This window comes from Cloeon dipterum, chromosome 4, assembly GCF_949628265.1.
Source record: "Cloeon dipterum chromosome 4, ieCloDipt1.1, whole genome shotgun sequence".
In the NCBI taxonomy this organism is placed as follows: domain Eukaryota; kingdom Metazoa; phylum Arthropoda; class Insecta; order Ephemeroptera; family Baetidae; genus Cloeon; species Cloeon dipterum.
The window spans coordinates 35,991,984-36,012,887 of NC_088789.1; the positions used below are offsets into that span (position 1 = coordinate 35,991,984).

Genomic DNA, 20,904 nt, shown 5'->3' on the forward strand with positions numbered 1-20,904 from the left:
AGAGCCCAGCTCGCCTTGCGTCGAAATCTGCCTCGTTATTTTGGCAGCAATTTTTCCTCAATCACAAAAACTGTGCAAAATTTTTTGCGAAGCCTAATAAATAATTTATTTATCAAACTTGAAGAAGAATTAATTGAAAATAAAATAAATATTCCAGCTGCCGCAGGTAGGTGCCAAATTTTAGGCGAAATATTTTATTCCGGCGCGGTGAATGGCCGAGAAAAATAGGAAAAAACCTGCCACATCCAGAAGGTCATCTTATCGAGTAAGCTCGAATTAATGGACAACACCTTTTTCATTTTCTTATAAAAAGGGCAAAAAGCTGTGCGTCGGATCAGATCACGTTTCGCAAAATAAAATGATCGCGAACCGAACTGGTCGCACAAAACTGATAACAAATTTTACCAGTGGATTTCGGCCTGGCTCAAATTTCAAATAACTGCTGGCAAGGTGAGAACAAAATTTAATTCACGAGGACAATTAACAAGCAACCTTTTAAATTAATTTAAAATTAATAAATACGCCCATTCTAGCCTTCAAACCAAATCTTAATTTTAAAAGCAGGTGTAAATTGCTAAAAACGTTTTAATTTAGGAGCGCGGCTGACGGCGTGCTTGATGCCCCAACGTAATTCAATTAGAGAGAATCCTTTTTTTTCTTTGCTCTCGCACGAAAATTGGAAAAACACTTCCCGCTGCACTTGCCGACTGAGAATAACTTTTTGTTAACAGTAGGGTTGAAAATATGTACTTTGACCGATCACAATCAGCAGTTCAATTTACACAAAATGCGGCCAGATCCGAGGTCGTGCGGGCGGAGGAAAACCAAATTATTTTTCTCAAGCCAAATTTGGCGGACGTTCCCCTGCTTTTCAGCAAGAAAAGAAAAGAGAATCGGGAATGGGTGCATCAATTTGGGCCTTTTATTTTATTGATTTTATCTGGCCGCTTTTTATTTTTAGTTAAAACCAGAGTTTGTTGAAAAAAGGTTCGTCGCAGCGGAATAATTGAAAAAAGCAACTGATGGGGATTGAAAAAAGGTCAAATTGTAGTCGTAGTCAAAAGGCAGCTTCAGAGGTTGAGCCGATGAGTTAATTTGCGGAAATGAGAAGCAGCGTGCGGCTGCGAGGGCATCAACCGCGGCTTGTGTGTCGAGTTTTTTATTGAGACGAGGCGCTACACTGCAGTCAGTCAGAGCGAGAGAGAAAAGGAGGCAGCGACGCGCAACATCAGTCGCGAGCGCGAGAGCCAAAGAAAAGAAGGAAAGAGCCAAACTCTTCGCACTTGAACATTATTTAGTAAGTTTCCAGCACTCATATCCCCTTGCCAAATCCGAATTATTTTTAATTGCGCACAGCCAGAAAGCACCGAAAGGATTGCATTTTTAATACGTGCAATTTAAACAAAATTTCGGCCAAGATATAAATAAGGTTTTTCTGAAGCCGTGTGATTTTTAAAAGCGTAGTTTTATTTAAAAATAATTTTATTTCGGAAATTATTTATTGCGGCAAATAATTTATTTATTACCAATTAATCTACTTTTTGCAAATAATGGCGAAAAGTCTCACATTCTCAATTTTTCTACATTTTTAAAACATAACTAGAATTTTTAATTATTTCCATCGCAATTAATTGGACATTCCAAATCGAAAAAAATCCGACTAGCAAAAAGGCTCAGCTGATAGAGCTGGCCTTGGAATTCATCATCCGGCCGTGACATCACCGCGCAGGAAAGTCTACCATTATTTGGATGTTGTTGCGTCGCGTTTAAAAAATAATTCATTTGATTCGCGGCTCAATTTGAGGAGCAAAATACGAGCTGATTCCGCTTTTCAACCACTCCAAGAGGCGTTTTGTACTGCTACAATATTGAAATTAATTTAAATCTGCGATGCCAAACATATTAATCGCACGTAAAAATTTTGATGCGCTAATTTTGAGCTGAAATTTACTCCATTTAAAATTCCTGAGATCTAAAAAACCACCACCTGTTTTGCCATCAGCCAACTCTGAAAAGAGATTTCAATTTCTATTTCTTGGTGTTGAAAATTGATCGGATTAGAAACAGACGCTTCCCTCGCAATGCACGTCAGAGGATATTTTTCCTGAATAATTACCAGGCCATTGGCTCTCATTTGATAACGCATTTTCAGGTTAGTGTCAAAATTGGAATTTCTTTACTACATTGACAGTAAATTGTCACTCGGCGCACTCGGCCTTTGAATATTTTGAGCAGTTTTGATTATTTAATTTGCATGATGTGTCTTGAATTATGATTTAAATTTATTTAAATTCCTGTGTGTCTCCTGCCAAAAATTTGAGAATTACATTTGGCTAATTGTCTTTCTTGTGTTTCGCTTTAAAAGTTCGTCCAGCTACATTTTTTCATTGAAATATTTTCACCTTTTTCTGTCGCAGGTCGTGGCCCGGCCGCAGATTTACGTAAAATTACGCAAGCAAATGGAGATTTTTAAATTAAGTAAATTTCTTATCAATATTATTTCCTCAAATTAAATTATGCAAATTGTGATAAATATTTTTGCCTGTGCGGAGATTTAAATAAGTTTGATTGCAGCTTTACTTCTCCTCTCGAAGTGGCTGAGAAGTGGAATCAGTCCATTTTTTGCTCCCAAATTGAGCCGCGAATCAATTGAAAGCCATTTTTTTGCTCTTTATTTTCTACACTCTTTTTTAATTGCGACGCGGGAACATGCAACGATTATTGGACTTTCCTGCTTAGAAATGGACCATATTTAATTGACAAGCCTCATTGCAGGTCGATTTTAAGAATTTTTTTAAAAAAAAAGTGTGAACACTCACCGGCATGCGGCTTTCCTGGGTTTCCGGCACCGAAACGACGCCTCCGCAGCTGAAAACAGGAAATAATTTTGTCACAGCACTTATATCACCTTTCTTTTCATCCTCCAACGCGTCTTAGAATTGTTTATTTTACACTTTTAAGCATAAAAAATATAAATTATTCAATCAGAACGCGTTTGCCTTCACGATGGCTTCAAATGGGAGTTTGATACCCTCGTAAAATCATTATTTATTTAAAAAAAAATCGCAGCTGCTGGTCAGCAGCGTCAACAAGCAAGGCTGATGGCACGACACAGCGACCTTTCGCAGGTGTGGAGCAAAGGAGAGCCCAGGTCGCCCTGCGCCGAAATCTGCCTCGTTCTTTGGCTTCAAGTTTCCTCAATCACAAAAACTGTGCCAATTTGTTTGCGAACCATAAAATTTTATTCATCTGACTTGAAGGAATAAATTTTAAAATAAAATAAATGTTTCATCTGGCAGGAAGGAGCCAAATTTCAGGCGAAATATTTTATTCCGGCGCGGTGAATGGCCGGGAAAAATAGAAAAATTCTATAGGACGACGAAAAAACCTGCCACATCCAGGAAACCTTACCGATTAAGCCCAATCAATTGACAAAACATGCCAATTGGCACCTCATTCATTGATAACAAAAACGCAAAAAGCTGCGTCAGATCACGATTCGCTAAATAAAACGACCGCAAAACAAACTGATCGCACAAAATAGTGGCTAAAAATTGAAAAATTGGATTTTGGCCTGGCTCAAATTTCAAAACACGCGTGAATGCTGGCAAGGTGATCGCAATTTAATTTACATAAAAAGTGTCAACACGCACCGGTCCGGTTTTTCTGGAATTTCTGCTCCGAAGTCACGTCCCCGGCGCCGCAAACCGGAGAGTCCGACGACACAACACTCGCACTGCACCTTTTTAGTATTTTTTCGGCACCGCACTCGCGAAAAACACCTGAAAATCCGTCCAAAAACAATCAAGGTCCGCGCACACAGAAAGCAAGACTAAAAATGTAAGCAGGGAAAACAGCTGCATAATGATTGGCCGCTGCGATCAGCCGGTGAACCGATTGACCAATCACGTGAGCCGTCTCCAAACTGGCGCCAAATGAATGGCAACATTGCGCCTGGTCACTTCAGATAATTCGCTCAATTAGTTTTCTACTCTTTCATAGCGAAATTTTAACTGGTAATCAGTAAAATTGAGTAATAAAATTAATATAAAACATAATTGTTATTGTAAAACTGAAAATATTTTCTAAAATGCGTCAAAAATAGGCCTTTAAATTAATAATGTTAAAAATTCGGATTGAGAAAATAATTAATTTTAAAAAATTATTTTATTCAAGATGCGGCAAATTTTAAGTTGCGCTTGTAAAAAAGAGATTTTGCCAACTCATATCGATTTTATTTTTAATATAACTAGTAAATTTAGTTGCAGGAAATAAAATAAACTTGTGGAATTAATTTTTAAAAGACGGAAAATAGATTTTAGCCTGTGGAAATTTACCTTTTGGTCCGAATCCCATGTAAATAAATTAAAATATCAGAAATGCATTTATTTAATCAAGAATTTTCAGTTCACGTGGAAGCAGAATGTGGAGTTTTGCTGCAAATTTGGTCTTTTTTGCTTCGTGGTTTGGCTCGGTGCTCTTCGGGGCTGAGCAACTTCTGCACGGCAGGCCGCGTCATGGGTTGAATTGAAGGGAAAAATAAGTTTTAAACTCCCGCTGACGCTTAACGTACGAAAGCACCAGGCGTTTGTAAGAGCCTTGATTTTATCGTCACCAACCCTGACACCCTGACAGTCCGTACTTGTCATCTGAAAATGTTTCCATTAAGGTTTCTCTCACTCAGGACTCAAAGTTGTGTTTAATTTTCCTCTGATTCAATTTGAATTAGCTCGTTTTGATCAGACAAACCTAGAAATAAAAAAGTATTTATTTAATTATGGATTTCCTGTAAATTAAAATGCTGATTTGCTCACTTTTCACGGATTTTAAAAAGTCTCCTCTCTTTAAATATCCAAAATAATAACGCTGAAACCCTGCGAAATGAAGCTCAGGGTAGCGGATTATCATCCTGGAAAAAATTAACCTGCATTAAAAATTGGGGGTCGTCATTTTAGGGGGTAAAAATGACAAAAAATCATGTCGGTGATTTTTCATCGATTTCTGGGATTTTTAGAGTTAATTTTCTTTTCTAAATTCAAATGACAAAAGGATAAAAGTCCACGTAAGGACCCCCAGGGTAAAGGTTAACCACCCTGGAAAATTTAAACCAACGTACAACTATTTTGCTCGCGAACGCAGCAGGCGATTATGCGGCCTATCCGAACAGTCGTCTCGGTTCTGGCGCTAAACGAACGCAAGCATTGCGCCTGGGGACTTATTCAGATGCACTTATTATATTTTCTACTCTTTTAAAGAGAAATTTCAATTGGAAATCCGGGGAAGCGCAAAAATGAAAAATCGGTATTATTTTTAACAAATTAGGCCCGATTGACTTAATTCAAACGCGAGACTTGAATTATACCTGTTTCGCGCCTTTATTCCACTTTTTGCCGGAAAAATTTACACGAAATTCTGGGCCTTTTGTAGATATAAAAATACAATTCTAAATGGACATGCTACGCGTTTGAAGATTAAAAATAAACATTCGGAGTGCTAAAAGGTTTACAAACGCACATCGGGCCAAAGAAGCGGAATTAAGCTGGATGCAGTGCTCTGTTCTTTTTGGCACGAGTGTACATTTATACTTGACTTGTCTGAACGCAAAGAGCGAAAACAAGTTCAATGCCAAGGCTGCGCTGATGTCACCTCTCCAATTCTCGCCTTTAAATAATAATACAAAATTTGAATTAATTTTTTTGGATGGCGTTTGAAATTTCTTTGACATGCATTAATTATTTTCTGATAATTTTAAATTTGTTTAATATTTTTTTAATTTAAATATATTTGAGCAATTGCTAGAGTCAACAATTTTTACTGAGAATATTAAAAAGTTGTGCTTATAGAGATTTTAGAAGAGAGCGGGCTGGGAGAAGAAGACGCCGATTGAATTTCCCACCAAGTGTGAGCGGGGAGTAGGGGTTTCCTCTTTTTGCTGCCGCCGCCGCCGCCGCCGCCGCCGCTGTCTTCTCTCGATTCAGTTCGTGTGCTCCTTCTCAGCAGTTAAGATTGGACTGCGCGAAGCTCATTTCCTGTAAATTTAATTTTTAGAGGAAAATATGGGAAATATTGAAAGCAAAGGTAAAATATTAATTAATATTTTGGCTGCAACTGATTTTGAGTCAGGTGAGGCTCAGGGTCGACCTGACGGACCAGCGGGTCTCGGGTTCTTTGAGTCGGATCAAGATGGAGAAGTCAATCGGCAAAACGCAGACAAGTGAGTATTTTATATTTTTAACACACTCTACAAAAAGTATGTTTTTGAAGTGTTTTCGTGCTTGTCGTGCACTACGATTTCCGAAACGAGCCCGAGTCTTTTCGAGAAGGAGACGCCGAAGACGTTGAGAACCTGCGGAAGACCTTTGCAGAAAACAGGCGGTGCAACTTCCGCAGTCTCCAGTCGCCGGAAAAAGGAAGTTTGCTCAAACTCCTTTCTGACCAGGAAAATCTGCTGCGTTTTTTCTCCTCCAAAGGTGAAAATTTTCATTATCTTTTTCTAATAAACAATTTTCCTGCATAGATTTACCTTCAGTCTTGGTCCTTTTCTTCCTCTCGCACGGTGGAGAGGATAATAAAATATTCACCGATCACCACCAGAGCGGGAGTCATATCGAAATTTCGACGGCGGAGGTGTTCAAGTCCCTGAAAAAGCTGACCGACCTTGGAAATTGCCTGAAACTTGTTAATTTTGGAGTGAGTTTGTTCAATATGCCCATCATCTCGATTATGCTACATAAATTAAATAATTGACCAGCCATGCCGAGGAGATTTGAAAGACCCGAAATTTAGCTCAAAGAATTTCTACAAGGGAAACGAAAATAGGAATTCGTGTTGCATCACATTCTCGCCGGAAATGCACAATTTGGTCATATTCTACTCCACGGTCGAAAGTAAGAACAGTAGATCTCCTTCTCCTCTCAAAATAACTTCTTAATTGATTTCCTTTCAGCTACAAAGGCGAATCGCGACGAGAAAAGAGGCTCTTGGTTCGTGGAAAAATTGTGCCACGTTTTGAACTCGCTGAGCGAAGACAAATCGCTGATTCACGTCCTGACGTCTGTTCAGCGGCAAATTCACGAAACGTCGAGGGTTTTCACCGACTTCTCGACGAACGAACCTCAGGGACAGACGCCCGAGGTCAAGATGTTCCCTCAGGACAACAGGTTTTTCTTCTCGAGGTGGATTAGAGATAAAGTTAAAATTTCCTAGAGTTAATTTGTCGATTTCTATAGAATTTCGAAGCAAACAATCCGCCCGTCTTTGACCGACTCAAGAAAAGCGAAAGGAGCGACAGTTAAACCGGTGTCCGAGTTTTTCACCTGGAAGTCTGACGCGGGACGGGATCTGCGAGGCCGCAGGGCGTTTATTTTGTTCGAAAATCGGAACGAGCATGTCGAGGAAATGGAAAGAGCTCTCACCGAGAATTTGGGCTTCGAGTCGAGCGCAAGAAACTTGAATGACTTGAGAGAATATTTGAAACAAGGTACATATTATATGAATTGTCGACATAGATTTACCTTAAACTGATAAAAATCCTGGTCTTGCAGTTCAAGAGTTTGAGATCGATGAAGGAGTTGGGTGCATTTTGACCTGTCTCTTCTGTGAAATCAGGGCAACTGAACATTCTAACGAAGTTTACGTTTTGGTGAAAGATTATTTTGAATCGATGAAGGAGATTCTGCACAATTTCGTCGGTTCGCGAAATGACAGGTGGATCGGCAAGCCCAAAATCTTTTTCGTCATCAACCAGACTTTCGAACCGGTCGGTACTACGTATGAAAAGGTAAAAAATAAATAAAATGCCACCGCGATTTAACTCATTGGTGGTTTTTGTTGCAGTTTGTTTTTCAAGTGAACGTCGAGTCTGAATTTGATTTAACAGCTACAAGCCACAGTGGCTGGCTCGTCCTCGTGCTTAACAGCAGAAGTATAAGTCCTTCCTGATTTTGTCTTGAATAAAATCTAATTTATCGCAGGAAAGTACGAAAAGCTGCTGGAAATCCTCGGAGGAAGCGACCTTAAAAAGGGGAAGAGTCTGCAAGAACTGCTTTCGCATGTCCTGACGACCGAATCCTCTAGCGGGGACAAAAGTTTCCTCAACTCGACGCTTCAGTACCTCCTCGACTTCCCTGATTGGCAGCCAACGTTTGTCAAACCAGATTTTCAGCTGAAAAATGCAGCAGACTCCTCAATTAGAGAAGTGAACTTTGATGAGCTGGTGCAACAGACGAAACAGTCAAAAGAATCTCAAATTTGGCTCCTGAGTTCGGACGCCGGATCAGGGAAAACCACGGTACTTCAAGAACTTGCGTCGGAACTGAGGAAATCGGACGTCAAAGCTTTGTACATCTCGCTTCCAAGCATCCGCCGGAACTTTGCGTACAACGAAATTCAATTCCTCGCAGACGCGACTCACTATTCTACAACAGAAATCAAAATTTGGATTGAAAAGAAACAGGTCTTCGTCATTTTGGACGGATTCGATGAGGTTCGTCCAAAGGTCCGCGACTTGGTCCTGACTTATGTGAAAGCTTTGCAAGAAAAGGAAGTAAAATGCTGCATAGCAACGAGGCCTCACGAGGGGAATTTGTTTGCAAATGCTGTTTCAGTCGAGATCAAACCTTTCGACGAAGCAAAGCAAATCGAATTCGTGCAGTTAATGGGCAAGAAAAATGAGGAATTTTTGAAAAGGTTCGAACAGAAGGATATTCTGGAAAATCCTTTGCACCTTTCCTTCCTGCTCGACCGCGACGGTGAATGCAACTTGTACGAAATTTGCGAAAAATTAATCTGGCACAAAGTGGAAAGGCGTTTGCTGAAGGAAAATGGATACAACAAGGTCGCGGAGGAGAGAATTAAATCAATTTTGGAGCTTCACCGCTTGGTGGCAGCGCAGTTCCTCGAAAAAACCGCGATTCCTGCCGAAGGAGTGAGAACGGAGGAGTTGCGGAGGCTGAACGACTTCGGCGTGGCCACCTATCAGGACCAAAAGGTCTATTTTTCGTGCTCCACCTTCGCAGATTTTCTCGCCGCGCAGAAATATTTAATTGATTTGGAGCAAGATGGCGCTTCTGATGTACCAATGTTCGAAAGCAGTGAGTTTCAGCAGAGCAGAACATTCGTCGACTTATTTCAAGCTCGATGAAACAGTAAAAATATTATTTTTTAGATCCATCAATTATTGTCTATGTTAACAAGCAAAGTGTTATTATTTGCTAGTAAATAGGTACACAAACACATCAATAAAAAGGAAGAACACAAAAACATAGAGAAAAAATAGTCCATCTACACAAACACAGAACGTAACAAACCCTTTAGGATTATTACTTGTTTTCAAAAAGGAAAAAATTAATAAAATAACTTATAATCACAAATTACCAAATTTTTGTTAATGAATTTATATATTTTTCTCATTTTAATTCATCTATAGATGATAAAATATACGGGACTTTGCAAATCTAAAGGGAATTTAGTTTAAAAGATACTCGCTCTAGGTATAGAGGAAAGCTGCCGATTTTATAAGTTAAAAAGCCGATGCAAGGGTTGGCCAAAAGATATTTCAAAAGTTTGAAACTTGGATAAATTGATTTATTACAAAACGATCCTCGACAGAGCTTCAAGGGCGGATATCTCAATCACTCCAAATATTGATCAAGTATTGGTAAGATGTGATTCTGACGAAGCCGTCAGGAGAACCAGTTTCTCTGTTGCAGTCTGCTTTTGTGTGAGGACCAAAGCTGGCGATTCCAATTTGGGTCTCCTCTCCGTCAAAATCAGTGATGGTGAGGGGGTCGCCAGCGTATCCCTGTGGGCAAAATTTGTAAATAAATTTTAAGGAGCAAAAAAGCGAATGAAACGTACACCGCAATCGTCGGGTTCTTTTGTGTCACGCGTGCACATTGTCCCTTCGGTGCTCAGCTTAGGGTAAACAAATTTGCACAACTTTTTTTCGTTGACGATGACGTCAGAGTGGATAAGCCGAGTGTCGGAGGCGGCGTCATCTAAACAAGCAAGTTGGGAATTAAAAATTTGTCCCCTGGCAAACACCAAAGGGAATTTTGGTACCGTTCGAAGTGCGTCCCCAGGCAGTGATGGTCGCTTTGTATCCTTCGAAGGTTTCTGAGCACTGATAGCTCCACGGCAAACGGATGGTTGTGAAGCGCTCGCCAGAAACTGGAGCGTCCAGGTGAATAACGCAGACACCGTCGTCGATGTTACTACTATCGTGATTTTTGCATTTACTGGACTTGCCGATCGGCCGTCTGGGTTCGTCAATACCGCCAATGAAGATGCTGAATGTTTCCGCTCTGAAATGATGAGATAAGTTTGTCAATTCCTACATTCTGCGGCCAGAACCCACAACTCACCCAATGCAGCATTTCTGAGTAGTCAGCACTCTGTCTTTCTTAATCAGGGATCCACCACAATACCTCTCGTCGTTGTTAATGGAAATCATGACGGTAAATGTTGGTGGTGGTGGGGGTTTGGTGGTGGTTGTGGTGGTGGTGGTTGTTGTTGTTGGTCGTGGTGTGGTGGTTGTGGTTGTGGTTGGTCTTGGTGTGGTGGTGGTAGTCGTTGTTGTTGGGCGTGGTGTGGTTGTTGTTGTTGTTGTTGGTCGTGGTGTGGTGGTGGTGGTGGGTCTTGGTGTGGTAGTTGTGGTGGTCGTGGTTGTTGGTCGTGGTGTGGTGGTGGTTGTAGTTGTTGTTGGTCGTGGTGTAGTGGTGGTTGTGGTTGGTCTTTGTGTGGTGGTTGTGGTGGTCGTGGTTGTTGGTCGTGGTGTGGTTGTTGTTGTAGGTCGTGGTGTGGTGGTGGTTGTGGTTGTGGTGGGTCTTGGTGTGGTGGTGGTAGTCGTTGTTGTTGGGCGTGGTGTAGTGGTGGTGGTTGTTGGTCGTGGTGTGGTTGCTGTTGTCTGTGGTAGTGGTGTGGTGGTATTGTTGCCTTTCTCGTCATGATGGGTCTCTGTAAAATGCAGATGTCATATAGGATATATTATGCATCCAATTAACTTACCAGCGCTGTCTAGCAAAAAGAAAATGGTGGTGGTGGTCGCAACGACCAGCAAAATTATCAAAAGGGCAATGAGAGTGAAGCGGATGCATAAACTGAAAAAATGTTTCATTTGATTGGATTTTGCGTTATTAAAATGTTCTAGTGTCACATTATACCTGCACGTTGGCCTCGATTTTTGGTGTTTCTTCCCTCCCTCTTCCGTCTAACAGAAATGAAAGAAATTAGAGTAACCTCAAAAAACTAGTTGGGAAAGCAATTTCAATTATTTAGATCATGGAATCTAAATTTAATTAGGTTTCCAACCTATCAATTAATCAAAATTGACCTACACCCCTTTGGAGTGCCCACTCTCTAACACGCAGCTGAAATATTTAAAGTTAATTACTTACAATGTAGGATAAATCAACGATTGACATCTTGGAAGTTGAAAAGAGGTGCTAGGAAAGTGTTTCGTTACGGGTGTCCTACTGGTAAATGAATAGATGTGACATCAGTTCAGCGTAATTTATATTCTATCTGATTGCTATTCAATTAAGAGTAAAATCAACTTAATGAGAACTAATGTCTACTTCAGAATACATTAATCCTTCACGAATTACAAATTTACTTCTAATTGATTTAAATTTTATAGGACGAATAAGTTTGTATTTTTGCATTTAGTTAGTGGCCAAACACTTATTTTCGCGCTTGACAAATTTATTTCCGTGGAGGCAACCTTCTCACTCGGCATTAGTTTTGCACAACATACATCTTCTAGGTCAAGTTCACTATTCTAGGAGTTTTCTCCTGTCGATAAGAACAATTGATTGCTTATTTGCAAGTGACATCACCCAGCGAGCAAAATTTGTTCAAGTAATATTTTGACATTAAAAGAACATTCCTTTTGTGTGGAAGTAATGTTGTGTTCATTTAATATTCAGGTTAAAACATTATCTCTATGTTCTATATTCGATGAATATTCATTTATATTCGAGGAACATGAACATAAATAGAATGTAGCTGAATGTTCCGTTAAGATATTAAATCGACTCAAAAATTAAAAAATGGTTTTATGTTCTTTGAATGTTCAGGGAACATGCATAGAACATTAATTACGCGCATGCGTTAATTTAAAAACTGGTCATGCGCCATTTTAGTAATTGCTCAAAAACCAAAACAAAGCCGATTAGGCTGCTGCTGCTGCGAATTTGCAGCACTCAATCAGCTTCGCGCGCGTCCCTCTGCGTCGCTCTTGCCGACTTAATTGAAAAATCGCCGAATTCACAAGGCCTCTTGCAAGATAGTGTGTGTGTCTCAACATAATTGATCTCAATCAGCAAGTACGTGGGAAATAAAAATTAAGTTAAGTATATGGGGGACTCACACTTTCCGCTCACGCACACTTAATTCTCGTTGTCTGATGGGATCGAAGAATAAATTAATATGTAATGCGCCCTATTCTAGCGAGAAGTGTGAGTCTACCATAAGTGCGAATATAACTCGAATCCAAAGAAAATTTCAGCGTCATGTGTCCCGAATTCACGCGTTGCCTACGCGCGTATCAGGCATGAAAATGAATCTGCGAATTTTGAATTTTCAGGTGGTCTCGGTCTCATGTCAATATAATTATATTTAAAATTTTCGCGCGCAACTTCCTCTCACCCAGCTCTTAACTTTTGGTAGGGAAACACTAGGTGGAGATTTGAATGAGTGCAAGCAGCTGACAATGCGCGGAAGCGCTCACTGCTCACACCGCAAGTCCCAGCCTTGAAAGTTCAGTGACCTGTGACTGTGATGTGCAACGGGTGCTGGTGGTCTCCCGCCGCATGTTGCCAAAAGGAAAGCCATCTCGAGCTACACATACCCTGATAATTTGCATCCTGTCCAGATTCCTCTGAGATATAGCGGAAGTGCTGAGAAGATCGAGACATTAAGCGTTTCAGTTCGATTATGTAAGTATAATCTTGTCGTGCATGTATGTATCTATGTATGTAATTAAAAATGCAGCACCACACAACGCAAAAACTATTAAAAATTATTGATGCATATTTATGAGTATTTATACTAATCCATAAATTATATGCTGCATCAGTGGTTCGTTCAGGTGTGTAACGAGATGAATTGTGTGTGTGCATTATTCGGCATTTTTTTCATAATTTAAATTATTTTCCTCTCACTTATATGTGTATGTATTGTACGCGCACACTGCTCATGCATATAATATCCTATCCATTTTTCATGCTCAATCTGATAATTTTGTTAGAATCCTGTCTGGGATCTGGGACGTATATTTTTTGTTTATTCATTCAAATTTACATAATGTTTACATGCAATCCGAGGAATTTTCAAATTCATTTTATAAACGAATGCTATACAATATGAACAAGAATCCCTCACAATAAAATTTATGTTCTGGATTGTGAAAATGATGCCTCTTAAATTTCTCAGATACATACATACACATATTGTAATTTTACATGCTTCTGCCTAAATATATTAGAATTATAAATGCTGTCAATTTTTAGCTGCACATTTTTAATTCAAAATTATAATAATAATGCATGCATGATTAGTGAAGCATTTTTTAACGCGAAATTTATGCGCATGGAGAAACTTTGCATGCCACTTCTAAATGAGCTTGCAAAAAATGTTCTTTCCTGTAATATATTTTGTCAAACTTAATTTTCAGAAAAAGGCTCTTGAAATGGATCGGTCCAAATTAAAAAAATACATGATCGTTAGATATGGAGATGAAGTACAGCCCAATGGCAGGAAAGCTGGCGATGTTGAAACCATCCCCTGTTATTGGGCTAATGAGTTCCCAAAATCTAAGGATGGAAAAGTACACTTTGAATATCCCAACCCAGACCTCATTAGTCCAGACTCAATTATATCCCTCAAAATCAAATGTGGGAGAGTGCATGCTAGTAGCGCACTTGCATGTGAGGGAACCATCGAAGGATTTAGCAGTAAGATTTTATTTAGATTATGGTTTTCCACTTATCACACACTAACATATAATAATGCATGTTGTGTATACCCTAATGGAAATTTTATATCAAAATAATGTACAATGGATCCCATTAAAATAAAATTTCTGAAAAGTGTTTTCGCAGTAAAAACGGAATGTTTGAGGGATTTCAATCCAAGTTTTCCTTACGTTTAATAATTATTAATTAAAGAATGAAATTATATATAATCACAGCATAAATATACACTTTTTCCATTTATTTGGTTCTCTCTATTAAAAGATTGAATGTTTTAGACTCCTACGAACGATCACAACAGAACAAAAATGTTCTGGTGAGGACTGGCATCAAGCCATTGGCCACAAGCGAAGAGGAGAATGGCCGAAGACGACAAATCCCCAATAAGCGGTACAACGCAATTGGTGAGGGTCCAGTAGCGGCGAAGAAGGCCAAATCCAAAAGTTCGCAGAAGACAAGTAAACGTACAATAACTCATTAATTATAACGTACAATATTATTTGATATTTTAATTTACATAGGTAGCGGCAAGTGTGCTGCTGAGCAGGTAGGGGAGGGCGCACCAAGTACGCAAGCTTTGCGCATGGACTCGAGAAAGTCGACAAGCAACACAGATGGTTTTGATCTCTTAGGACTCTCTGGCTTCATTGATGAAACAAACGCTGATGATGAAGACTTGAGCCCTCACTGTCAGCCAGATTCAAACTTAGATTTTGAAACCGAGTGTGATCAGCTGCTGGATCTGTCCCCCCCAGGTTCTGACTCATTTTTATTTAATTAACTTAAAACAATGGATTCCTAATGTATTTCAGATCAAGATCAAACATTGGAGTTTGAAAATGCAAAGTCTTCGAGCGTAGAAACCCAAAGTCGAGCTGCCACTTCATTTGACCTGACCAAATTTGAGAGTAAGATAAAATATTATCAAATTAATGTCAGAACTTAGATCGTCCATTATGCTCAGATGTCCTCTCAGAATTGGTAGTAAACCAGAAAACGTTCCACAAGGAATATATGGACAAGCTCACCCAGGTGGCTAAGCAAGTATCCATGCTGCACCAAGCGTGTTCTAAAAAGGGTCTGGCACCGACTAAAGAATACACTGATGAATTTGGCCTGCCACTCGAGAGTACCGATGGAACTGCAAAACCCTTCAACGATTTGAATGAGCTTTTGAAAGGAGATAGAGACAAGCAATTATCACTCGTAATATTTTTATTATCTTTTTGAAAGTATCAATGTTAAGAAATGATTTTTGTAGTACAATATCCTTATTGATTGCTCGTCTGGAGGAGATCTCAAGGAAATTGTTACTTCTGCTCTCAGGACTCTTTTAGACGAGAGCATTTCTATGCTCTTGGTGTTCGCCAAGCCCAAGAAGTGTCCCACCAAGCCAAGCTTGATAAAAATCCCAATTAAGAAGAGCATGGTGTGCAAAATTCTTATTGGTAAGCTGCAAAATAATGTGAGCTCGTGATGAACGTTTATGAATATATTATAAAAGGAGTTTTATCGAGAGTTAAATTTTATGTTAAAAAAATAAACTAGGCTTCAACCTCGTGTTTTTAATTCCTTGCCAGTTTGGACGTCATCAAATACGTCATATTCATGAGGCAGTAGATGATGTCGAAACTAGTCGAGAATCAAATTGAAGAAAATGAAAACAACGAGGATGAAGCCTGTTATCATTTTTTCTCAACACGAAACAACCTTGCCTAGTTTGAAAAATTAAATTTCATCATAAATTTGTTTCCAATTTGTTTCCAGCTGCCATCAAGCAAGTTTGCCATCACGGCCAAGTCAAGTACCAAGGCAACTCGTCCATCAACTATTTGATCAGCCGTTACCTAACAGCAGGCGGAAAAGGCCGACCAGACTCGTCCAAAGGTGCTACGCAGCGCAAGTTAAAAAAGGTTTTAAATGCATCTAATAAAATTTTTAATCTAATAAAGCATAGCAATTAATAAATATTGTGAATGAACCACACAAATTTTTTCCGATGTGCGCCGCTTCATTTCTAATCATTTTTAACTCAGCAAAAAGTCTTAAGCTTCAATAGTTGTGTGTTAACACATCATTAGTTGGCACAGTAATTTTGATTGAATTTATTTGTATCATTCATAATTGAAAACTTAACAAATTAATTTAATGCAATGAGAAAATGCTTCAATTTGTGTCAATTAATTTAAAGTAATGTTAATATTCACCACTACATAATACCGAGTATTTGCATTTTTATTTATATTTATTGTCATTGTTTTATTTTTTTCAGAAAAAATCAAAGGGCGTTAGCCAAGGAGGGAGAGCTGCAGACCTGAGAGAAAAGGCTGATTTGGAAGATCTCTTAGGACAGTATTCACTGTCAGAAAGTGATCAAGAAGAAGAAGGAAGTGATTCATCGAACACTGAAGATTCGTGCTCTGGGAGTCAGTATTCTCTTGGCAAATGAGCACTAAACGCATGAGAAAGCATCGCGGGCGAAGGAAGTTTTTGACTGCCTTGGAAGAAGACGATAGCAACTCGTCTGATATTGATTTTTTACCCGAAGATCATCGGTTGACTTTTGATTTACCACCAGACTCGCCTGATGGTGCAACTCATGTTGAACAAGACGGAGAAACAGCAGAATGTTTATCCAGTCCGCATCATTTACATGATACAAGCTCGTCATCTATGTGTGTTAGTGATTCCCTGCCGTCATCTTGTGAATCGCTGAACAATTTTTCAAACTCAGAACAAGACTTTGACTCTAGCACTGAAAAAGTTATTACTATATTTAAAAATTTGCACCTCAAGTATCCAACAACGACTCTATCCTTGTTTGAGGATCTTGCCAGAAGCCTGAAATCGGTATTTCCCGAAGAATTGAATGATTTGCCAACTCGATATGTTACCATCTTCGAAACAGATGTGCAAAGCAAGGGACGCGTTTCAGCAAATGGTGAAGAAGAGGGTGATGGCACGAGCTACTACTTTGGAATATTGAACTCCATTCGTGAAGAGGCCTCTCGTAACATTGACATCTTGAAAGCATTGCAGATAGAAAAGAAGCTGTTGGTCAGCTTTTCAACCGACGGTTTTGAGCCATTTGAGGGTCCCTTGAAGCAGTGTACGTGCTGGCCACTCCTGGCGGAAATCCATTTCAGACTGTTCAAGACCAAGCCAATTTTGGTAAAGGTGTATTGTGGTGAAAAGAAGCCCTCCCACACTGACTTTTTTCACGAGTTTTGCTCTGAATTGTCCAGCCTGATTGGAAAGACAGTTAAAATTTGTGATGTTGACTGTGTATTCAAGCTCTTCTATTTGACTGCGGATACGCCGGCAAGATCCTTCATGAAAGGCTGTGTGGGGCACAATGCTACCAAAGGTTGTGAGCGATGTGTAGCTCCAGCATCTCGTTTAAACCACCGAATGCATTATCCCTCCAACACTGACTTTGAATTGCGTACACACCAAACCTTTGTTTCTCGGGCAGACGAAGACCATCACAGATACGACTCATGCTTTGAAACAGTCGTATCCATTGACATGATTAACGATTTTGCTCTGGATCCCATGCACCTTCTAGACGAAGGAGTGATGAAGCGGCTTCTATTTCACCTTCTAACGGAGGCAAGAGGCGGCCAAAGACTGCAAGCCGAAAAGGTGCGAATAGTGAACAACCGAATCGACGAAGTGATGCCCTTTATTCCCAGTGACTTTAATAGAAAGTTAACACCTCTTCGCAAGATTCACGGCTGGAAAGCCTGTATGTACAGGCTTATTGATACCTACCTCCTGTTAATCCTCTTCAAGGATCTTATCTCCGAAGACACTGAGGATCTTTTCGTGCGTCTCTTTGTTTCGGTACGCATTTTAAGGAATGGAAAGCTATGTACAATTCCGGAAAAAGTTGAAGAAGCCCGAAAACTTTTGAAATCATTCGTCGAGAAGTTTGAAGATGTTTTCGGTGAGAGCCACAGGATTTATAATATTCACACCATCATGCATCTTCCCGACGTCGTGGATCACATCAAGAAACCGTTGGATTACTTTTCTAGCTACAGCACAGAAGATGCATTGAGAATGCTCAAACGGCATTTAAAAGCTGGCCCAAATGTGGTTTCCCAAATCATCAGGCGCAGGTCTGAAACACTTTCAATACCTGTTAATGAGTCTGACTGTCTTGAACAGAAGTTGTATTTAGAGCCACGTTTTGAATTTGACAGACAAGGCATAATTGTAAAAGTTTGGTTCCGAAAGTTCTTCTTTAAGTTAGATTCTCTAGGAGACTCTTTTCTCGTGAACGAACGGAAACAAATTTTCAAAGCAGTATCTGTAAATCATAGGATATCTCCGTGTCGTGTGCATTGCATTTGTTTAAGTTCTCATGAACCCTATTTTAACAATCATGTCTGTAACTCTGCATTCATTGGAATGATGTATGTAAAATTTACTGAAGAGACTAAGGAGCTGCCAATCACAGAGTTCATTTGTAAAGCCATGGTTGTTCCATCTGAAGGAAGACTGGTGAGCCTGCCTCTTCTGCATACGATTCCTTAAAAGGTTCAAAATTTTACCCTTAATTGGTAACCACATTATTCTGCTATTGATCAGATTACCGTAAATAATTATTTTTGCCATTTAACAAACATATTGCTTGTCCATCTGTTAATTTTAATTTGATTAGTCAACTTAACGCACACAAAAATGCGATTTTTCATTGATAAAATCCATTCATTTCATTCCAGAACCTAAGCGCTGTTCAAGACGCTGTCTTCGAAGCCAACGTACGCCGAAATTCATTCAGTGGGCATCTCCTGATATTTTTGCGCGCCTCTGTTGACAAGCAGCCACCTCTGCAGCCTCAGGCCAATACAAAAATCAACACCGCAGCTTCGTGCCAGCGGCAGAGAAAATGCTGAGAGAGGGACATTTGCCACAAAACTCTTCAAACCAAAGGTTCAAAATCTCTTTTCCATTTATTTTTATTCAGTTATATTCAAACCTTAAGGAGGTGCCTGAATTGCTGTCTCAAAGAGTGGCACAAAAATTTATCTTGATTGTACTCCTTGAAAGTGTCTAGTTTAGCGATTTAATACTAATTTATTTATGAATGGTGATTTGGCAGGGTCTGAGACGAGGACCGAGCCAGCGCCGTCTTCGAAGCCAACGTACGCCGAAATTCATTCAGTGGGCATCTCCTGATATTTTTGCGCGCCTCTGTTGACAAGCAGCCACCTCTGCAGCCTCAGGCCAATACAAAAATCAACACCGCAGCTTCGTGCCAGCGGCTGAGAAGACTTCACTCAACACGTCTTCAAGTCTGAACCGACATGCGCAGGCATATATGATCATTATTTTGTGTAATTTCTATTTGTAGTAATTCATGAAAGGACGGTATTTATTGGAAGCCTGATAAGCAAATGATTTAACCAAAATGATTCTCATATACATATATAGTTTTAAATAGTCGCGTTCTTCTATTTATCATTATTTAATCACTGCAAAAATCGTTAAGTTTTGTTTTATTTTCAAATATTTTAAGGTAGAAGTGCGCGGTTAAGCGTTGAATGTTTTTAATTTAAAAGCAAAATGAATAACTGGATTCATTGGACACCCATTTAATTTATATTGATGCAATAAAACTTCACTGAAATAATACAATTTAAAAATATTCCATGTGTTTCATTTATGCTGCTTAACATTCATCGGCCATCAAACGAATATTATATAAACATTCATTGAATATTAAAAGAGCTTCAAGGAATATTCTCGGAACATTCACAGAACATAAAACAAACTTAAAGTAATATTCAATCGGAATGTTCCCTAACGTTTAAAAAGCGTCACATTTTCGTGTGTCAGTAACATTCCGCTTGAATGTTCCCCAAACATCAGTGGAATGTTCTAGAACATTAAACGAACACAATTTGCTCGCTGGGCAGGTTCGCTAGCGAATGCTTCATGAATAAATAGTAGCATTGCATTTTCTAGGGCACTCTTTCAGATTTCTAGCAATATATATTTTTTTTCTGCTAAAGTTCAATCATGATGAAAACTGACTTTTTTGCTAAATGCTTTACGAACAGCAACCTTCCGGGTTAACACCATTCTAAAACTATTCCAAACTGATGCAAATTCAATTAGCTTTCAAAGGGGTTAAATATTATACTGAGAGCTGATATGATCGAATTTGTAGGCTTTTCAAATCACCGCTACCAATGGAAATTAAGTCTCCTAAATACATACTAGAGCTTAAATAAATACAAATTACAACATAATGATGTCAATAGAACTAATTAAATTGTAAATTAATAAGTTTTCTTAAAAGGGGTTTCTGGGAAAATCGAATGCATGATGGAGTTTTAATATTTTCTTAATTGGCTGTCATGATACACAGCTCCTTTTAGGCCATTTCAAATTGTAAATAGTTTTTCGGGAAATTAGGCAAGGGCGGAAAATATGCAAAAAAGGTGTATCATATTACTGAATTTGAAAAGCTTTAAATGATATTCGTAAAATTAATTTTAAACATATGAAAAAATTGTAAATGACATAGCTGAGCCGCGAGGACAAGGACGAAGGTCAAGGCGATGACCCTTTTTTACTATTCATATTAATTTGTTGCCAATTTCTGTAAACATTATTCTTAAACATTTATAAAAAAATGTGTTTTCACAGCTCTACCCTAATTAAATATTTCGTTTCGGACGGTTCCAACAAATAAATGATTTACAGATAATTAATTTATTCTGTATGTCCTCTTAAAATGTAAGACTAGTGCCGCTTGGAAATCTTTGGAACCTTTTGCTAGTAGAACGATCTCAAAAGTTAAACCAATGTTGGATCTGCGTTAACTAATTGATCGCCACCTTAAAAATATTTTTGAGTCATCGTCATCGCTACTTAGTTAGAGTTCTCTCAGCGTCACATAATTACGCGTGATTAA

The 20,904-nt window shown here is 39.1% G+C and overlaps 5 protein-coding genes across 6 annotated transcripts in view; 3 read left to right on the forward strand and 2 right to left on the reverse strand.

The window, feature by feature from the left end:
• LOC135943900 (uncharacterized) overlaps positions 1 to 4,649 on the reverse strand; it is a 61,080-nt gene extending 56,431 nt beyond the window's left edge. Inside the window, exons 1-3 of the mRNA XM_065490569.1 lie at positions 4,620 to 4,649; positions 3,654 to 3,832; positions 2,820 to 2,868 (exon numbers count right to left, since the gene is read on the reverse strand). Of these exons, the coding sequence (XP_065346641.1) occupies positions 2,820 to 2,868; positions 3,654 to 3,832; positions 4,620 to 4,649 (258 nt within the window). The remainder of the gene's footprint in view (positions 1 to 2,819; positions 2,869 to 3,653; positions 3,833 to 4,619) is intronic.
• LOC135942249 (uncharacterized) lies at positions 1,175 to 9,499 on the forward strand. 2 transcript variants are annotated; one of them, XM_065488270.1, is made up of 11 exons: positions 1,175 to 1,297; positions 5,844 to 6,078; positions 6,124 to 6,214; positions 6,265 to 6,470; positions 6,518 to 6,690; positions 6,752 to 6,887; positions 6,947 to 7,175; positions 7,230 to 7,480; positions 7,545 to 7,780; positions 7,837 to 7,924; positions 7,974 to 9,499. In XM_065488270.1, exons 2-11 carry the CDS (start codon positions 6,057 to 6,059, stop codon positions 9,140 to 9,142), a joined length of 2,601 nt encoding a protein of 866 aa, XP_065344342.1. In that variant the 5' UTR covers positions 1,175 to 1,297; positions 5,844 to 6,056; the 3' UTR covers positions 9,143 to 9,499. The 2 variants fall into 2 exon arrangements, with proteins under 2 accessions (XP_065344342.1, XP_065344341.1); XM_065488269.1 differs by lacking the exon at positions 1,175 to 1,297 and having other exon boundaries at positions 5,413 to 6,078.
• Positions 9,500 to 10,162: 663 nt separating this feature from the next.
• LOC135943901 (histidine-rich glycoprotein-like) lies at positions 10,163 to 10,832 on the reverse strand (the record flags this gene model as incomplete). Its single annotated transcript, XM_065490570.1, has 2 exons — positions 10,163 to 10,304; positions 10,365 to 10,832. A coding segment is annotated over one exon (393 nt), but the record flags the coding sequence as incomplete, so codon positions are not given.
• A 1,913-nt stretch (positions 10,833 to 12,745) lies between these two features.
• On the forward strand, positions 12,746 to 16,291 carry LOC135943902 (uncharacterized). Its single transcript, XM_065490571.1, has 9 exons — positions 12,746 to 12,938; positions 13,676 to 13,955; positions 14,252 to 14,431; positions 14,495 to 14,728; positions 14,786 to 14,881; positions 14,938 to 15,179; positions 15,235 to 15,421; positions 15,741 to 15,876; positions 16,246 to 16,291. The coding sequence occupies exons 2-9, from the start codon at positions 13,691 to 13,693 to the stop codon at positions 16,289 to 16,291; spliced, it is 1,386 nt and encodes a 461-aa protein (XP_065346643.1). The 5' UTR covers positions 12,746 to 12,938; positions 13,676 to 13,690.
• LOC135943370 (uncharacterized) lies at positions 16,251 to 19,629 on the forward strand. Its single transcript, XM_065489867.1, has 3 exons — positions 16,251 to 18,518; positions 18,704 to 18,914; positions 19,084 to 19,629. Exon 1 carries the CDS (start codon positions 16,419 to 16,421, stop codon positions 18,513 to 18,515), a length of 2,097 nt encoding a protein of 698 aa, XP_065345939.1. The 5' UTR covers positions 16,251 to 16,418; the 3' UTR covers positions 18,516 to 18,518; positions 18,704 to 18,914; positions 19,084 to 19,629.
• The last annotated feature ends 1,275 nt before the right edge of the window (positions 19,630 to 20,904 follow it).

Bases quoted from the DNA above. Each gene is read 5' to 3' on its own strand.
- LOC135942249 (XM_065488270.1), top strand. From the start codon at position 6,057: ATGGGAAATATTGAAAGCAAAG. The intron at 6,079-6,123 runs GTAAAATATTAA...ATTTTGAGTCAG, and splicing joins GGGAAATATTGAAAGCAAAG to GTGAGGCTCAGGGTCGACCT. The intron at 6,888-6,946 runs GTAAGAACAGTA...ATTTCCTTTCAG, and splicing joins ATTCTACTCCACGGTCGAAA to CTACAAAGGCGAATCGCGAC.
- LOC135943902 (XM_065490571.1), top strand. From the start codon at position 13,691: ATGGATCGGTCCAAATTAAAAAAATACATGATCGTTAGATATGGAGAT. The intron at 13,956-14,251 runs GTAAGATTTTAT...TGAATGTTTTAG, and splicing joins AACCATCGAAGGATTTAGCA to ACTCCTACGAACGATCACAA. The intron at 14,432-14,494 runs GTAAACGTACAA...TAATTTACATAG, and splicing joins CAAAAGTTCGCAGAAGACAA to GTAGCGGCAAGTGTGCTGCT.
- LOC135943370 (XM_065489867.1), top strand. From the start codon at position 16,419: ATGAGCACTAAACGCATGAGAAAGCATCGCGGGCGAAGGAAGTTTTTG.